The sequence below is a fragment of the Aquarana catesbeiana genome, linkage group LG01 (assembly GCF_042186555.1).
Source record: "Aquarana catesbeiana isolate 2022-GZ linkage group LG01, ASM4218655v1, whole genome shotgun sequence".
Lineage (NCBI taxonomy): Eukaryota > Metazoa > Chordata > Amphibia > Anura > Ranidae > Aquarana > Aquarana catesbeiana.
In genome coordinates, this window is record NC_133324.1 from 478,759,773 (window position 1) to 478,775,885 (window position 16,113).

Sequence of the window (16,113 nt, forward strand, 5' to 3'; positions counted from 1 at the left end):
AGGACTGCAACAGCTGCAACTATTAGGGACCCCATCACCCCTAAGGGCAGGAACCCCATCTTCCCTAGGGACAGGAGCCCCATCTCCAGACCATGCTGGCTTGGGTGCCAGGATTGGGAAGGGGGGCAGTAAAATCAGAATCCCCAGCTACATACTTCCTCAGGGTGAACTAGCTTTGTATTTGTTAAGAACCTTAAAGTGAGGTAAGCCTGTACTGTTAATATTACTGTTAAGATTTTTATTCTCCATTTATTAGCAGGTGAATGTGGCCCTCCGTGCATTCACATACATTGAATCCGGCCCTTAAGTGGAAAAAGGTTGCTGACCCCTGGCCTTGGCAGATTGTTTCTGACTTCTACTACAGAACATCTTGCCCTCTCCTTATCATGGGGGATGTGTTTTATAGTTAATATAACCGACATGAGATTTCAGGGTAAAAAGAGACACTTTATCATCTCACTGAGGGAAGTTATGAACTCTACCCTGACAGGATCAAAATGTGTTTGTGTATTTTTTTTTTTTTTGTGTGCCTACCAAACCAGTTGCTTTCAATGGCATATTTAACAGACAAAGGGGTAAACTTAAAAATTACGGTAATTGTTAGATTTTAAATCCACTTGAATACCCTTCTGTACCTTTATTTATTTTTTGCACAGCCATACAATTAAATTCGAATTCTAGATAACATTTACTCCTTCTTCAGGCTAAACAAATTGAGCTTCAGTTTACAATTGGGGAAGCCATCACTAATGCAGCTGTTGGTAAAAAATCTGCAGGAGCCAGAGATGTTTGGATGGTTGCTGAAGACGACTATTGCCCACGTGCAGGTAAGTGGAGTTCCTCCTTTACATGTGGCATGCTGTACAGACACATGTCTTCTTTGCTTAGATATCCAAAAACAGAACATTTAAGGTGTTGAGATAGTTATCTGAATGTAATATCCACACACAAATAAAATTTGCAATATTCAGAATTGTTTACATAAAATTTAAATGGAAAATAGATAAGTGTCAATGGTCACTACATACACAGCTTAGATTTATGGTTTGCTTTAAATGCAATTATAATGGTGCAACCATATTTTACCTATCAGGGCCTGCACGTCATAAAAGGATAATTTCAATTTAATAATTTGAAATTGGTTCTTATTTTATTTTTCTGTTACAATTTGTGTTGCTGTGGCTTGCCACAATAGCCTAAAAGCACCTAACAACTGTATCTATTTGCCTTTTGTCATTCAAATAGATGAAAAGGACAATGATTTGGTCTCATGGGTTTTGAACCAGATTCTCAACAAGTATGTTGTCAGTGTAAATCCACATGTCCGGCAGGCTGCATGTATATGGCTGCTGTCTCTAGTGAAGAAACTGAGTGAACATGTAGAAATAAAGGTTAGTCGTCCTTGTGTCTTTTGCCTAATTCATCACATGGTCAAATGGTTTGCCTTAAAACTTTACATTTAATAAACAGACACTGGCCTGCTCAAGGATCCAGTGCTGTCCTCACCCAGGCTGGTTTTTCATCAGTGTATTGAGTCCTTCGGTGGGATGTTAACTGTGAACAGCCAGCTGTGATTCCTTGCAGCTTCATAACTGCCTTCTCACTCCGTATGCGCTTTGTGAATGGTCCAGCAGCCTTCTGGGAACTCTGACGTGTCCCAGAAGGTTGTGGGCAGGGAGGGATGGATTGGGAAATTCCTGTGGATCAGCTGTGGCAATCCAACCAGAAGTGGGAGAAGGTATCTGTCAAAACCAGGTACCCACTCCCTCCCCTAAAAAAAAAATATATCCCAAATGTGACAGGAGTGGTGGAAGAGGAGGAAGAAGATCCTCTCTTGGGTGAAATTCCGCTTTAACAGTAAGCTAAGATGAATTAAGTTCTGTTCTGTTTGTAATATTTCTTCCTTGCAAAGTTAAATCAGATGGCCTCACTTTTTGTTGCGAATGACCTGACAGGCAGTGTGTTTGCCAGGCAGGGTCAACCATTATAAAAATTCTGGCTCAGTGGAATTTTGGGTGCCCTTGGACTACCCAAGTTCTTCTGACACTTTGGTACATGTAGGCCAGCCACTGAGCCCAACTAAAAATTTGAACTATTTTTACATTAAATTGCAAGTATATTTTTCTCAGTGAATTATGGATTTATCCCCAGTGAAAGAGTGTATCTGAAGGGGGAGTACTTTTTATTCTAATTTGTATTAGTGTAGTACATTTATTCAGTTTGGCACATCTGATAACCATAAAAGCTAAATGTTCAAGCCATAGCTATTTCTTATCAAATGCTTTTTTTTTTTTTTTTTTTTGTTCTTGAGTTTATTTACCGATTCTGATCACATTAATGGTATCTTTTAATGGATTGTACTGAAGCCATAATATTAAGTCCGGCTAAGATGCAGGACATTAATATTGTGCAGAGAGGCACTTGACTAAGCAGTTCCTACAGAAGTAACATATGATAGATAAGACGAGATACAGTATAGTTACGTAAAATAGTTATGGTAGACCTGCTAATGATGTTTGAACATCAAGCCAGTTGTTAGGAATATCCATCATATAGCCGTAAGGTGGCTTATATACCTGTGGTAGAGAAAAAAAATGTATTTCTTTCAGCATTCCTTGAGAGGCAAGGAAGACCTCTGGGTGTATAGGCCCAGCCTTCAGGAGTTTGGTCACTAAACACATCAAAAGGTACCATTTATTCTATTGGGTACACCCATTGTGCATACCCCTGTAAGCCCAGTCTAGCTTTTTGTGCTGAGGAGGTAGGATGTCTGTGCTGTATACACCAAAAAACGGCAAACAAAAAGAACTCACAGTGAATGCAAACATTATTTCTAAATCTAGTGATCGCTTTGATGCACATTGATAGTCTAATTCTGTATTTTATCACTCTTTTAGACAAAGCTTAAGGAAATTCAAAGTGCCTTTATATCTGTTCTATCTGAAAATGACGGTATGTATATGCTTTGCAAATGTAGTCCTTTTATCAATTTGAAATGTTTAATGCAGGATAATATTTGTTACGCAGTGGTGATGGTGCATAGTAAAAAAACATCCAAGTGTCAAAACATTTCTTTGATTTTTGGATCGAGTGTTAAACGTTTAGAACGTCTGTCAATTGTTTGGCCCCTTTGTGGAATTTCACTTCCTGTCCATTGACAGGTGTAAAAAAAAAGTAGGAAGTGAGGGAAATTGTCCCAAATGGACACACAGACAACTATAAAACATTTGCTTAGAAACTGATTAGAATCTGTCAGGTTTATATTTCTGCTAATCCGTCTGGGGGGAGTGTTCACCTTCCTTTTTGTCCATACAGTGAGTATCAGACTGAAGTGAAGGTAAATCTCCTCAATGGGAACACAAACCGCAATTAAAATCCAGTAGATGTTTGTTCACATTTCTGCATGTGGCTAAGATACCCGCAACCACCCGCAGTGAAAATGCACTGCTCTAACGAAACACCATTCATTCGGAATGGCACCCCCACACATGTAAAATTGTGTTGTGGGAACTGAAGGGAAATCGCATGGTCAAAAAGACCATGCAGTTTTGATGAGGCTGCTTTTTTGAAAAGGTGCATGCACCTTTTTTTGCAGAAATGCAGGCATGGCAGCCCATTCATTTGAATGGGCTGCTGTGCCCGCGCAAACGCAGCCCGCACAGAATGCAGAAATGGACGTAGGGTTAATTCTAAGTATTTTTGTCAAAAGAAAAAAAGTGACTTGAATTGAACTTTAAAGCGGAGTTCCACCCAAAAGTGGAACTTCCGCTCATCTGATACCCCCCCCCCCCCCCCGTGCCACAATTGGCACCTTTTGGGGGGGAAGGGGGAGAGGATACTTGTCTTTCACAGGTATCCTATCCTCACTTCTGGGAGCCTGTGCCGCGGCCCTTGACGTCACCGCTCGCTCCCTGCTCCTTCCCCCACCGCCGGGCCAATAGGAGAGAGAAGCAGAGCCTCGTGCATGCGCAGTAGGGTTCCCGGTGTGAAGCACACCGGGCTACACTGCCAGGTTCCCTTACCCGCAATGGTGGCGGCAGCACCCGACAGCTGATGGAAACATCAGCTGCGGGTGCTGACATCGCTGGACTCCAGGACAGGTAAGTGTCCTATTATTAAAAGTCAGCAGCTGCAGTATGTTTTAATTTTTAAAGCGGTGGGCAGACCAACTCTTTAACATCATCTAGTTATTAGCTTTAATTATCTGTAGGACTGTGCCAGGACTAAAGACTGATACAAGATTTACGTCTGTAATAAAAAAGCAGGGAAAATGGGTGGTTTCTGTTCTTTACTAAATTATGCATTTTTGCTAGCCAGTGTAGTAAGAAGAATAAAGTGCTGTATTTCTGCAGGATGCCGTAATGAGTGAATGGGTTCCTGTGTTGTACTTACACATGTTGTATTAGATGATGTATATGCGTGGAGTATCAGTACATGCAAGGCACTGAAAGAACTCTTATTCTGTTTGACAGTGCTTATTCTCTAAGCAGGGATCTAATTTTTTAAAGGTATATAAACATCAGACCTTATGATTTTTGTAGCCTGTGTAAATAACGGCAATGTTTGGGTGAATGAATACTAGGGGAGTGTGCATTATCTTTAGAACTACAGTATGTAGTTTAGTTTAACTTATGATGGCATGGTATTGGCATAATAGTTGGTCTATAATGAAGTATCTATAGTATGAAAGAACTTTTATATTATCTGATTTTCAGAACACTGTTTTATAGATTGCATTACCATGTGTTTTCCGTATATGTACCAATATTACAGTTCTGTAGAATATGATAACTCATAAGCGATAACTGGGGAATCTTTTTCATAAACTTTTTATCAATTGTGTGTGACTGCTAGAGAGGGAGGGGGGACGCCTGTCATAATTTTATGCAGTTAATGTCTCAGTCCATTTATCAGCCTAACCCCTTTGAGTCCATTGATAATTGCAAACAATCTGTTGCAGAACTTAGCCAAGATGTTGCATCGAAAGGTCTTGGGTTGGTATATGAACTGGGCACTGAACAAGACCAACAGGAGCTCGTGTCCATACTTGTGGACACTCTTATGACTGGGAAAAGGTACTGTTAATACTTCTATATTGTGTGGCATTTATGTAATTACCTTTATTATTTAGTTGAGGCTAGTCTAGTGATACTACATTGAAATATTTGTACTATGTTTGTCTTGTCTATAGTATATAAAGCTTGTGAAGCCAACTTTTTATTGTTTTCTAGTTTTGGATAGCGTAGGGAACAGTTAAGCCCCCTGTTAATTTTTTTTTTAATCTATATTTTTGTTTATTTTATGGCTGTCTGTGTCCCTTTGGGGAGATCTTCTGTTAGAACGTTCTTCCAGAACAGATGTCCCCATTGGAACATTTTTCTTCACCTTCTGTTGGACTTCCCACTTCTTTCTGTGCCAGAAATAATGGTTATCTGAATCAATAGTGAGGGGTAATCACAGAGGGGACACAAACAACATTAAAAACTTGACAGGGGTTCTAAATGTTTTAACTTTTCACTGCTTTACCCTAAACTAAAAAATGAAAGTTTGGGCCTTGCATACCTCAATAAGTATATAACAAAAACTGTTATTGACTCTGCTTAATATACATAATATAATGAACACTCTGAAAATTAAAGAGGTATTAAAGTCTTTTTTTTTTAAATGACAAACCTGTTATACTTACCTGCTCTGTGTAATGGTTTTGCACAGAGCAGCCTGAATCCTCCTCTTCTCGGATCCTACGCCGCGCTCCTGGTCCCTTCCACCTGCTGGGTGCGGCTTGCTCTGGGGGCACCCAAGCATGCGTGCTACTGAGCCGCGGCTCTGCATGTTCATTCACACGTGGAGCCGTGGCTCGGCCCCACCACTTCTGTCTCCTGGTTGGCTCCGGGAGGCAGTGGCTATCGCTGCTGCCAAAAGCCAGTCAGGAGTGAGAGCCAAGGCTCTTGTGGACATCGCTAAATCGAGAGGGGGGCTCTGGTGAGTATTAGGAGAGGCTGCTGCACAGAAGGTTTTTATTTTTTTTACCTTCATGGATAGAATCCATGAAGGTAAAAAAACTTGTGTCTTTACAACCACTTAAAGTACTATCTTTAAAAAAAAAAAATCCCATCCTTGTCAATTACTTTTGAAGTTGTTGTCTGTAAATGTTACATCCTAACTTTTGGCTCAGCATAACACATCCATCAGCCCCGCCATCCCCCCCCCACGTGATTATACATTTTTTATTTATTTATTTTAGTTAACTTAGCTTTTTCCACTTAGTTCTGGCTAGATATGTCATGTGCTTGGTCCTCTTTCATTCCTAATCTTATCTATTGGTTGTCCATCCTAAAAGATGCAAAGATGAGATCAGCGCTGCTCCCTACCCTTAATACACATGATGAACTTAAAGGGCTCTGAGGTGCCCTGCATTTATATCAGTGTCCTCTGCATTCTGGTTTGGGCGATGCTGAACATTTTTTAACCAGAATGCTGAGGACATCATGTGGCGGAATAGATGTACTGTGGTAGACCGTTCGGAACTGAAGGGGGTAGTATTATTTTTTAATGATGCTGAAGGAACAATTTATGTTTACGTTCCAGTGTTAAGCTTTAAGAAATCCTTGCATGCTAAAGTGGGAAAATACTTTTGTACTTTGTCTTTTTTTTTTCTTAAATAAAGGAAAGAAAATGTCTGTTGCATTATAGATAAGTATTCAGATTACCGGTACTTTTTTTTCTGTACATATTAGAAAAAAAAACAGAGCAAAAACATGTTCAAAGCTTAGCTGCTTTAAAATCATTGGGGGATGTGTCCCGTATTGTTCTGAGATTTCCCCAAGGTTATGGTACGTAGACAGCTTAGTTACTAGCATCATACACCCTTTATCCTCTCCATGTCCCTGCTATATTTACCTCAGGGGGTGAAGAGCTGTCAGAACCCACTCAGCCGTTGTAGTGGTCCGGAGTATTGAGATCCTCGCTCTACTCTTCTTTCAGCAGCACTTCTGGAACAGATCAGTGATGCTCTGTGCTGGCGCTGACCAATCTAAATGAATCTGTTCTATTCTAGCCCAGATGCGTTGAAAAAAAAAAAAAAAAGCAGACCGTTGCTTGGGCACTGACTGCTTATTACCCATGGAGGGAAGTACAAGAGGGACTGGGAAGGGGTTATGGTGTGTGTTCACCTTTTCATTGGGGAGTTTGTTTATAATGGAAATTAGAATATTGGATCCTGCAGCTTTTTTCTTACCTTGGTTTTGAGATGCAAATTACATTGGAAAAGTACTCACTATTACAAACTGGCATAATCATTAATAATATGTTAGATGAATGTGAAGCAAGAAGTAATGATCGATAAATATTAACTTTTTACATAACTCTCCTTTCTTCCAGAGCAAAGCATGAGATATCTGGTGATACAGAGGTGTTTCAGGGCTCCTCCATTGGTAAAACCCCTGATGGGTAAGCTACAGTACAAACTGGTAACTGATGGATTTTGAACAGCTTTGTTGGCATATAAAGTGCAGCAGGAGTTGAAAACAATTGAGGCAATGCAATAGTCCTAACGCACGCTGCCTGTCCTAGAATGACAATGCTGCTTCATGCATAGATATTGTATTGTGACTGAGCATTGACACTCTAGGGCTGGAAGTTTTGTTATTGGAAAAAATAAGCCTGGGATAGAAGAGAAAAACACTGAAAAAAAGTGAAAGCAGCAACCACATTTATGTAGTGGTAAGCTGGAAGTGGCAAAGGCCCTTAAACAGTGTATGATACCCCTAACCACAATGCACATTTATCATTCACTGACCTTGTCAGCAGTAAGCTGCAACTCAGCAGTTTGTTTTACCATATATAAATATTGCTAACAAAGAAAAAGGGAGAATTCAGGAAACACAAAGCAGGAAATTTGGACAGAAAATATACTTTAGATAGACAACACACTTTTTATGTCTGTTTATCAAATGTGATTTTCATAACTTGAATTTAATCTGAATTCCGGTACTCACTTGCTTATCTCTTTTTTGTGTGAGTGACATTTTCTTGGTTGTTTTTAAGAAACATCTGCCATTTTATTTTAAGAAATTTGATACTATGAAAGCTTCTTAAAAACCTATCCAGTTATAAGTGAGAACTTAAAGACATGCAATGAACATAAACTGCAGTTGTTTGTGTTGTGACACATGTGTTGTGGTGGTGTGCGGGCAATGTGCGGTGAAAAAAGTACTGCGCGCAGTATTTTTTCCCAGCACCACACACTGCAAGGCAATCTATTGCCTCGCAGTGTGCGGCTGCTGATTGTGTCTGTAACACTTCAATAAAAAAAAAGGTCAACAGTGTAAAGATCAGCGCATTGGCACTTTGGCAGTCTGGCTGGACCGCACTGCATGGCAGCCGCTGTGGCTGTGATTTTACTGTTGTGGGTTTAGGAACACTAAGTGACTTCATTCAAGTCCAAAAGTTTTGCATGAAATCTACCAAGTCTATCATAGCCTCCAACAGGGAGACTTCCTAGCCTCTGTAGACATCAAGGATTTGTACTTGTATCTCTCCATCTTTCTAGCGCATAAGCACTATTTAATTTTTGCTACGAGCAGTCAACATTATCAGTCCACATCCTGAGTGTTCACCAAATTTTTGGTCCTAGAGCTATTACCATTGTGGGATACCTAGACGACCTTTTGTTGAGAGAACAGTTAGCTCAAATACTGTCTGCCAATGTGATGTGGGCAGTCCAAACCTTAAAAAGGTTCAGTTGGATCCTGAACTTTCAAAAATCAGTGCTTGGACCGACACATTAATTGGAATATCTGGGCTGTGTCCTGGAGACAGCCCAGGCCAAAGTTTTTCTTCGTAGAGAAAAATTTCAGAATCTCTGCTCCTTGACTGGGATTTTACATGAGATTTCTTGGAGTGATGGAAGCAGGTTCCTATTGGGGTGCACATGCGTGTGGGTGTCCATAGACAAACACAGCGAGGCTCGGGCCTACCTCCACTCCCTCCTCACAGGTTTCAACTGACAGCAGCAAGAGCCAATGCCTCCCGCTGCTCTCAACCAAGTTTGGAGAGCAGAGAAAGTGGAGAGAAGAACTGCAGATGGACACACTGCTGGATCAATACAGAAGGATTTAGAAGAGGCTACAGCAACTGGATGTTTTTTACCCTAATGTATTAAGGTAAACAAAAAAAACTTTGACTTTAGCACCACTTTAAGGATCAAGGTGGGAGGGTATTCTGAAGGTTTTCATTGCTCTCACCTGGCTCAGGCATATGTGTACTCCGACCTGATCAGACTTCATATAGAGACCCCATGGGCCCTGCCAGATTATCTAATCTCAAGTTTTAATGGCATGGCTGTTGAAACCCAGGTATGAGAGACATAGGTCTCTAATTTGCTAATTCCCACGCTAAGCTAGGAAGTTTCTTTTCACAAGGTCTACCATTACACATTGAGGGCTTTGCCTGGTACAAAGAAAGATTTAATTCCAAGAAATACTCCATGGGAAGAATCCTGATCATCCGTTCCTCGATCTCCTTTGCTCTGAAGGAATCAACAATGTTTTCATCACTGGTTTCAGAGCTGATATTTCCTGGGTGATACAGTTTAACCCCTTGTGACAGCAAAAAAAAAATGTAAAAAAAAAGGAAAAAAATGTATATTATTTTAGAAACAAAAAAAACACTGCACACACCAGCAAATGCAAACTTAAGCACAAAGTTTGCATCACACATGTAAGATATTACTGCGAACGTTGGAGAGAGAGTAATAATTCTAGCACCATAGCTCATGGTATAAACAAAAATTTAATGAGCCGCAAAGGCTTTTTTAAAGTGTCAACTGTGAAGGTTTTTGGGTACCGTTGTTTCTTTTTTTTTTTTTTTAAACGGGTGCACGCAGTTTAAAGACTAGGTCAAGCCCCCTCCCCCAGGAAAAAATGAAGTCAGCAGCTACAAATACTGTAGCTGCTGACTTAGCTGTCCAGGAATCCCGCTGTGTCGGCACCCCAGCCGATTTTTCTGTTGGCTCTTGGGTGCCGCTGCCGCCATTTCTTTTAAGGTAAACCATCAAAGCCTCTCGGCTTCACAGCCGGTTCCCTACTGCGCATGTGCAAAGCGTGCTGTGCTTTGTAAATGGCCCGGCGGAGGGGGAAGGAGGGGGGGGGGCGTATTTCCTGGGGACCTCGCTGCGATGTGGTCTCCCGGAAGTGAGGACCGGTACTCTCTCCCCTCTCTTATTTTACAGAGGTTGTGCTTTCAAAAAATATATAATGTTCTGGGGGTTTTAAGTACTTTTATGGTCAAAAATTCTGATTTTGACATGTGTGCAAAAAATTCAAAATTGCTCTAGAGCTCTAAAAGTTGTTAATCAATGATAAAGAAAACAGGATATTTGAACTTATTGTTAAATCACTTTCTTGTTGTCATGAAAGTATACCTAAAGGGAAAACATTTTTTGTATTCATTTAGAATGGAGAGGGATTAGAACACTGTTAGGATTGTATCTCCCTGTCAGGGAGGTTCACTGTATCTATTTGTCTTGTTTACTGTTATCACTGATAGAGAAAATGAAAGAAAATCCCAAATTTTGTGTTGTCACCAGAACAGGAATAGAAGGGACATTCGCCAATGGGAACACTAGTTCTGGTAACCCTGGTGACAGTCAGGGATTTCTTCTCTTTGGAGGGATTTACTCTCGCTTCCCGTTTTGGCTGTGGGATAGGAAATAAAGGGAAGTCTCCCCACTGGGGCACAGATGACAAAAAAAACCCTCCCTTACGCTATCCAAAATAAAAAAAGTTTTCCCTTTAGTTCTACTTTAACCACTTCAGCCCCGGAAAGATTTTACCCCCTTAATGACCAGAGCATTTTTTGTGATACGGCACTGCGTCGCTTTAACTGACAATTGCGCGGTCGTGGGATGCCGTACTAAAACAAAATTGACATCCTTTTTTTTTTTCCCACAAATGGCTTTCTTTTGGTGTTATTTGATCACCTCTGCGGTTTTTATTTTTTGCACTATAAACAAAAAAAAGACCAATTTTGAAAGAGAAGCTATATTTTTTGCTTTTTGCTATAATAAATATCCCCAAAAAATAAAACATATTTCTTCCTTTGTTTAGGCCAATATGTATTCTTCTACATATTTTTGGTAAAAAAAAATCAAAATAAGTCTATATTGGTTTGCAAAAGTTATAGCGTCTACAAAATAGGGGGTAAATTTATGTCATTTTTAATTTTTTTTTAATTGGTAATGGCGGTGATCAGTGAACAGAAGATCCCTGTTATGTCACTAGGCAGAACAGGAAAATGCCTTGTTCACATAGGCATTTTCCCATTCTGCCTCTCCTCACCGAGATCGCGGGCCGCTGGTGGACATGGAGTCCACGGGACCTGGAGCACGCGGCTGGGGCACGCCCGCTGTCCTGCTTTTGCAGACTGACATACACGTGCGTCAGTTTGCGCAGGAGTGCCATTCTGCCGAAGTATATTAGTGTTACCCGGTCGGCAAGCGGTACGGTACTCCAGGACCACTCTGTATTGTTATCTACTCTTTTATGTACAGCTTTTCTAAAAAACTGAAGCATGCTGGGAAAGGTAGGGTTTATACAGCACCAGGGTGGCCAACGGCATATTTATTTGCCAGTACTCAAATCCTCCTATAGGATGGTAGTATACCTAAATCGCCTCAGAATAACTGAATCCCTTGTCCCTTACTGAACTCCAAAAAACTAATTTTATGGTAAGGACAAAAATATTTTTTTTTCCAGGTTTATTACTGAGAAAATAATTTATCGAATTCTGAAATGATGCTTCACTTGTCATGCAATAACAGCCTTTTGGACTAAATAACTTATATGAGCTTGTCTTCTGTTTTTAAATAATTTGATTTGTGAGGATGTGACCTATTTACTTTCTCTTGTTTTTTTCACCTGGGTGATGGGAAAGTGGTCTCTGGGACCAGTGAATAGTGTTCAGTCTTTCACATCAACCATGTACCCTCTGAAGAATATACATGGCTGGTGGTGATTACTTCACCAGCCATACCTTGTACACAAGGCACACAGTCCCATACAAGTCAGCCAGTTTTAAAATGGCTGCTACTGCCTGAAAGCATCATCATTACATTATTATTATTATTTTAATTAGATTCTATCTTGTGTACTTCTTCCATTGTAGCTATCCTTTAATACACACTTTTAAGACTTTTTACAGCAATCTGATTTTCATTTTCTTGTATATGTAGAAAACATTAAACTAAACTAATCATTCCCTTTTAAAACTTATTTTTCCACTATGTTTAATCTCTTTAAAACTTTATTTTGCTAATATACTTTGGCAAATAGAGACACGATACCTCATACTTGGCCTTTTCTGTTTCATATTTCCAAAGGCAGGGGCTGTCTACATATAAAGAACTTTGTGCACTAGCCAGTGACCTTAGTCAACCAGACCTAATATACAAGTTCATGAATCTTGCTAACCATCATGCTATGTGGACATCACGTAAGGTAAGGTCTTGTTTTTGTAATTTGTTCAGGAGTAATATAATTGTATGTTGGATATCTACTTTTTGTGTGCATTCATTTTAAAAATCCATGTTTGTCTTTATTAGGGTGCAGCATTTGGCTTTAATGTGATTGCTACAAAGGCTGGGGAACAGCTTGCACCATTCTTGCCGCAACTTGTTCCACGATTATATCGTTATCAGTTTGACCCAAACACTGGAGTTCGGCAAGCTATGACAAGCATCTGGAATGCTCTGGTCACAGACAAGGCTACTGTAAGTGCTTGACTTATGTGTGATGTGTGAATGTTGTTACACCTCTTAAACCCCATTTATTTAACTTAGAGGTACCAACAGTTCACTTATTTAAAATGCATCTTGGACTAAAAGGCATGGTCTACTTATTTACTTATTACTAAACAACTCCCTCCTCCATGTATATTTACCACCTAAAAGTAATTTTTTAAAAATGTGTTTGTGTTGTGTTTTTTTTTTTTTTCTTTTTTTTTTACCACCGTAGTTCTTTTGACTTGCATAATTACTGTATACATTGGCAGTCCTGATGTTATAAGCAGACTTTGCTTTTCAGTGCAAGGCCAGCTTTAACCTGTAGGTATATAAATAAACTTTAATATGACTAAATTGAGATAACACCATTAAAATGCAGCTTTTGTGGTTGTTGTGATTCACTGTTTACTAACTTAATAAAGGTTACCTGGGATTTCTAGCTGAAATTCACTATCCACCTCAGACATGATAAACCAGTGACAAGAACTCTGTTTAACGCTACCTGCTGTCATATTAGAAATCTCAAAATGCTTTGCCAGCTTTGTAGTTGATTTCTTATAGTTTGTCAGTACATTTTAGAGGTAGTTTTGTGAAAGCAGGGGATCTACTAGTTGCTTATTACTATGATAAGACCTTCTAAACTGAGATTCTTTGTGTATTGGCAGTTTCTAAGTACATATGATCAAAACGCATTTAAGACCTTGCAAAGTGAAACATGAAAGTTTGTGTTGCTATAACTATGGCAGAGTTTAGTAACCCATAATAACCTATCGGAGTTAAAATCTCCGTAATCAGATGAAATAAAATATTAAAGTTTTTGTGGGCAACAAAAGGACCAATACATGAAGTAATGAAAAGGTGGTGTTCTGCTGAACTGCAGCTTAGAGGGGGCAAATTAATCAGCACTGGTTTCATATTTCTCAGGTTGTACTTTATATGATTTCTGTTAGTGCTGTGCTATCAAATAACACCATACATTTATGGCAATTCATAGTCTAAACATTCTTCTTTTATAGGTTGATAAATATTTAACTGAAATTCTCCAAGATTTGATAAATAATCTGACGAGTAATATGTGGAGAGTCCGTGAATCAAGGTATTTGACTTGGAGTTATTTCATACAGTAGAAATTTAATATAAAAGGTATTGGGAAATGACCACAGTAGATTAATTGGATATATGTGAACATACTAAATGGGATAAAATCTTAGGAACAAAGAACACGGAGGAAAAATGGGTTGCTTTAGGAGCATATTAAAGAAGGGTATTAGCCAGTGCATCCCAAAGGGTAATAAATTTAAACGCGCTTATAAAAGCCCTGAGTGGCTTGAGGCCAACGTAAAAATTCATATAAAAACAAAGGAGAAGGCCTTCAAAAAATGCAAGGCTGAGGGAACATCATCAGCATTCTAACTGTACAAAGAATGCAATAAGAAATATAAAGGTGTAATCAGGGTGGCTAAGATAGAACATGAAAGGCACAGGAGAGTAAAAAAATCCCAAGACATTCTTTTAAGTACATAAATAGTAAAAGAGGGAGTACAGATCATATTGGCACCATAAAGAATGATGAAGGGATTTCTGGTTACAAAGGATGGTGAGATGGCGAAGGATTTGAATGTATTCTCTTCACGAGGGAAACGGGGAGGCTTTAGTATCCAAAACTGTGATGTTTATCCTCCATGACACGTCACAGGAAGCACCACCATGGTTAACCTAATTAGCAGTATTCTCGATTGTGGCTCAGGGTGAGGTGAATTTTCCATGCCAAGAGCAGTAACCCAAAGCTCGGGGCTGCATTGCAGTATCCAGGGAAAGTTACTTACCTTGTCCCCAGGATCCTGCGACGTCCCCCCCCCCTCCTGCTGTGTGCAGCGGCTTTGTTTTCCGCCCGATGCTCTGTATTCCAGGCTCCGTTCCCTGTGAGTGGCGCAACGCACAGGGAAGGAGCCCGGCGGGAAATTCAAAAAGTGCAAAACACAGAACACATATAGTACACTGTAATCTTACAGATTACATTACTGTATCAAATTATTTCACCTCCCTTTTGTTCCTAATGCTTAGTCCAGTGCCCTGCATGCAGTTTTATATTATAGTATACTGTTCTTTCTGTCTGGAAACTGAAAAATATCCATAGCAACCAAAAAGTGTCCCTTTACGGCAAAAGCGGTTTTAGACCAGCTAGAAAACCGCGATAGCAAATTGGAACACTTGCAGATTTGCGTGCTAGTGATTTGTGGGGAAATTCGCCATCAGACACTGAAAGTGACGACAGCGACAATTCTGCAACTGAGCATATTTCAGTGTTTTTGATTTGATTACATTATTGAATACATTTAATTATATTATTTTTGATAATTATTTATACTTATTTATTATATTATGATTTTGTGTTTCAAACTTTATCATACCTGGGATGTCTACTAGACTCTTGTTTGGACAGATTTAAGTGAGTTATTCCTAAGAATTACAGGCCTACAATCTAAAACGCCAAATTTCCATGCAAAACAATGTACCGCTTTCAGCATCAAAAATCTGGCATAATCATACCGCTAGGGAGGTTAACGGAGGATAAAATCAGGAACAGACTTGAAAAACGTAACATAAATAAGTCAAGACAAGATGGCTTGCACCCAAGGGTCCTTAAAGTGATTATAAAGCTTCACGTTTTTTTTTTTTAATTAAAATAATAAACATATCATACTCCCCTCCACTGTGCAGCTCGTTTTGCACAGAGTGGTCCTGATCATCCTCATCTGGGGTCCCTCGGCGGCTCTTGCAGCTCCTCCATGTAACAGATAACCCCCTAGGAGAAGCGATCTCCTGGGGGGTTACCTTGCAGGCGCGCTTCCGCGTCCAGCATTTACGTCCATAGACACGAATGCCGGACTCGGACCCCCCCCCCCCCCCCCCCCAGCGCCCGCATCATTGGATTTGTTTGACAGCGGGAGCCAATGGCTGCGCTGCTATCAATCTATCCAATCAAGAGCCGGGACCTTGTGCAGAGAGGGAAAGCGCGTCTCCGCTGAGGGGATGAACGGGCTCAGGTACGTAAAACGGGGGAGGGGGTGGTCACTGCCAGAAATTTTCACCTTAATGCATAGGATGCATTAAGGTGAAAAAACACAAGGGTTTACAACCCTTTTAAGGAATTCAGTCAAGTAATTGCCAGGCCGTTGTTCCTAATTTTTACGAATGGTATGGGAACCAGCTGATTGAAGAAAAGCCAATGTAGCACCAATCTTTAAAAAAGGACCAAGATATATCCCTGGGAACTAAAGACCAGTTAGCCTAACATCAATAGTATGCAAGCTCTTGGATGGGATGATAAG

General features: G+C 40.0%; 1 protein-coding gene across 2 annotated transcripts in view; it reads left to right on the top strand.

Moving 5' to 3' along the window:
• The window catches only part of ECPAS (Ecm29 proteasome adaptor and scaffold), a 185,067-nt gene that overhangs the window by 118,507 nt on the left and 50,447 nt on the right, over positions 1-16,113 (top strand). For both annotated transcript variants that reach the window (XM_073591496.1, XM_073591490.1), the window contains exons 24-31: positions 704-827; positions 1,246-1,391; positions 2,898-2,952; positions 4,961-5,075; positions 7,381-7,449; positions 12,380-12,497; positions 12,602-12,769; positions 13,798-13,877. In XM_073591496.1, coding sequence (XP_073447597.1) covers positions 704-827; positions 1,246-1,391; positions 2,898-2,952; positions 4,961-5,075; positions 7,381-7,449; positions 12,380-12,497; positions 12,602-12,769; positions 13,798-13,877 — 875 coding nt within the window. The remainder of the gene's footprint in view (positions 1-703; positions 828-1,245; positions 1,392-2,897; positions 2,953-4,960; positions 5,076-7,380; positions 7,450-12,379; positions 12,498-12,601; positions 12,770-13,797; positions 13,878-16,113) is intronic.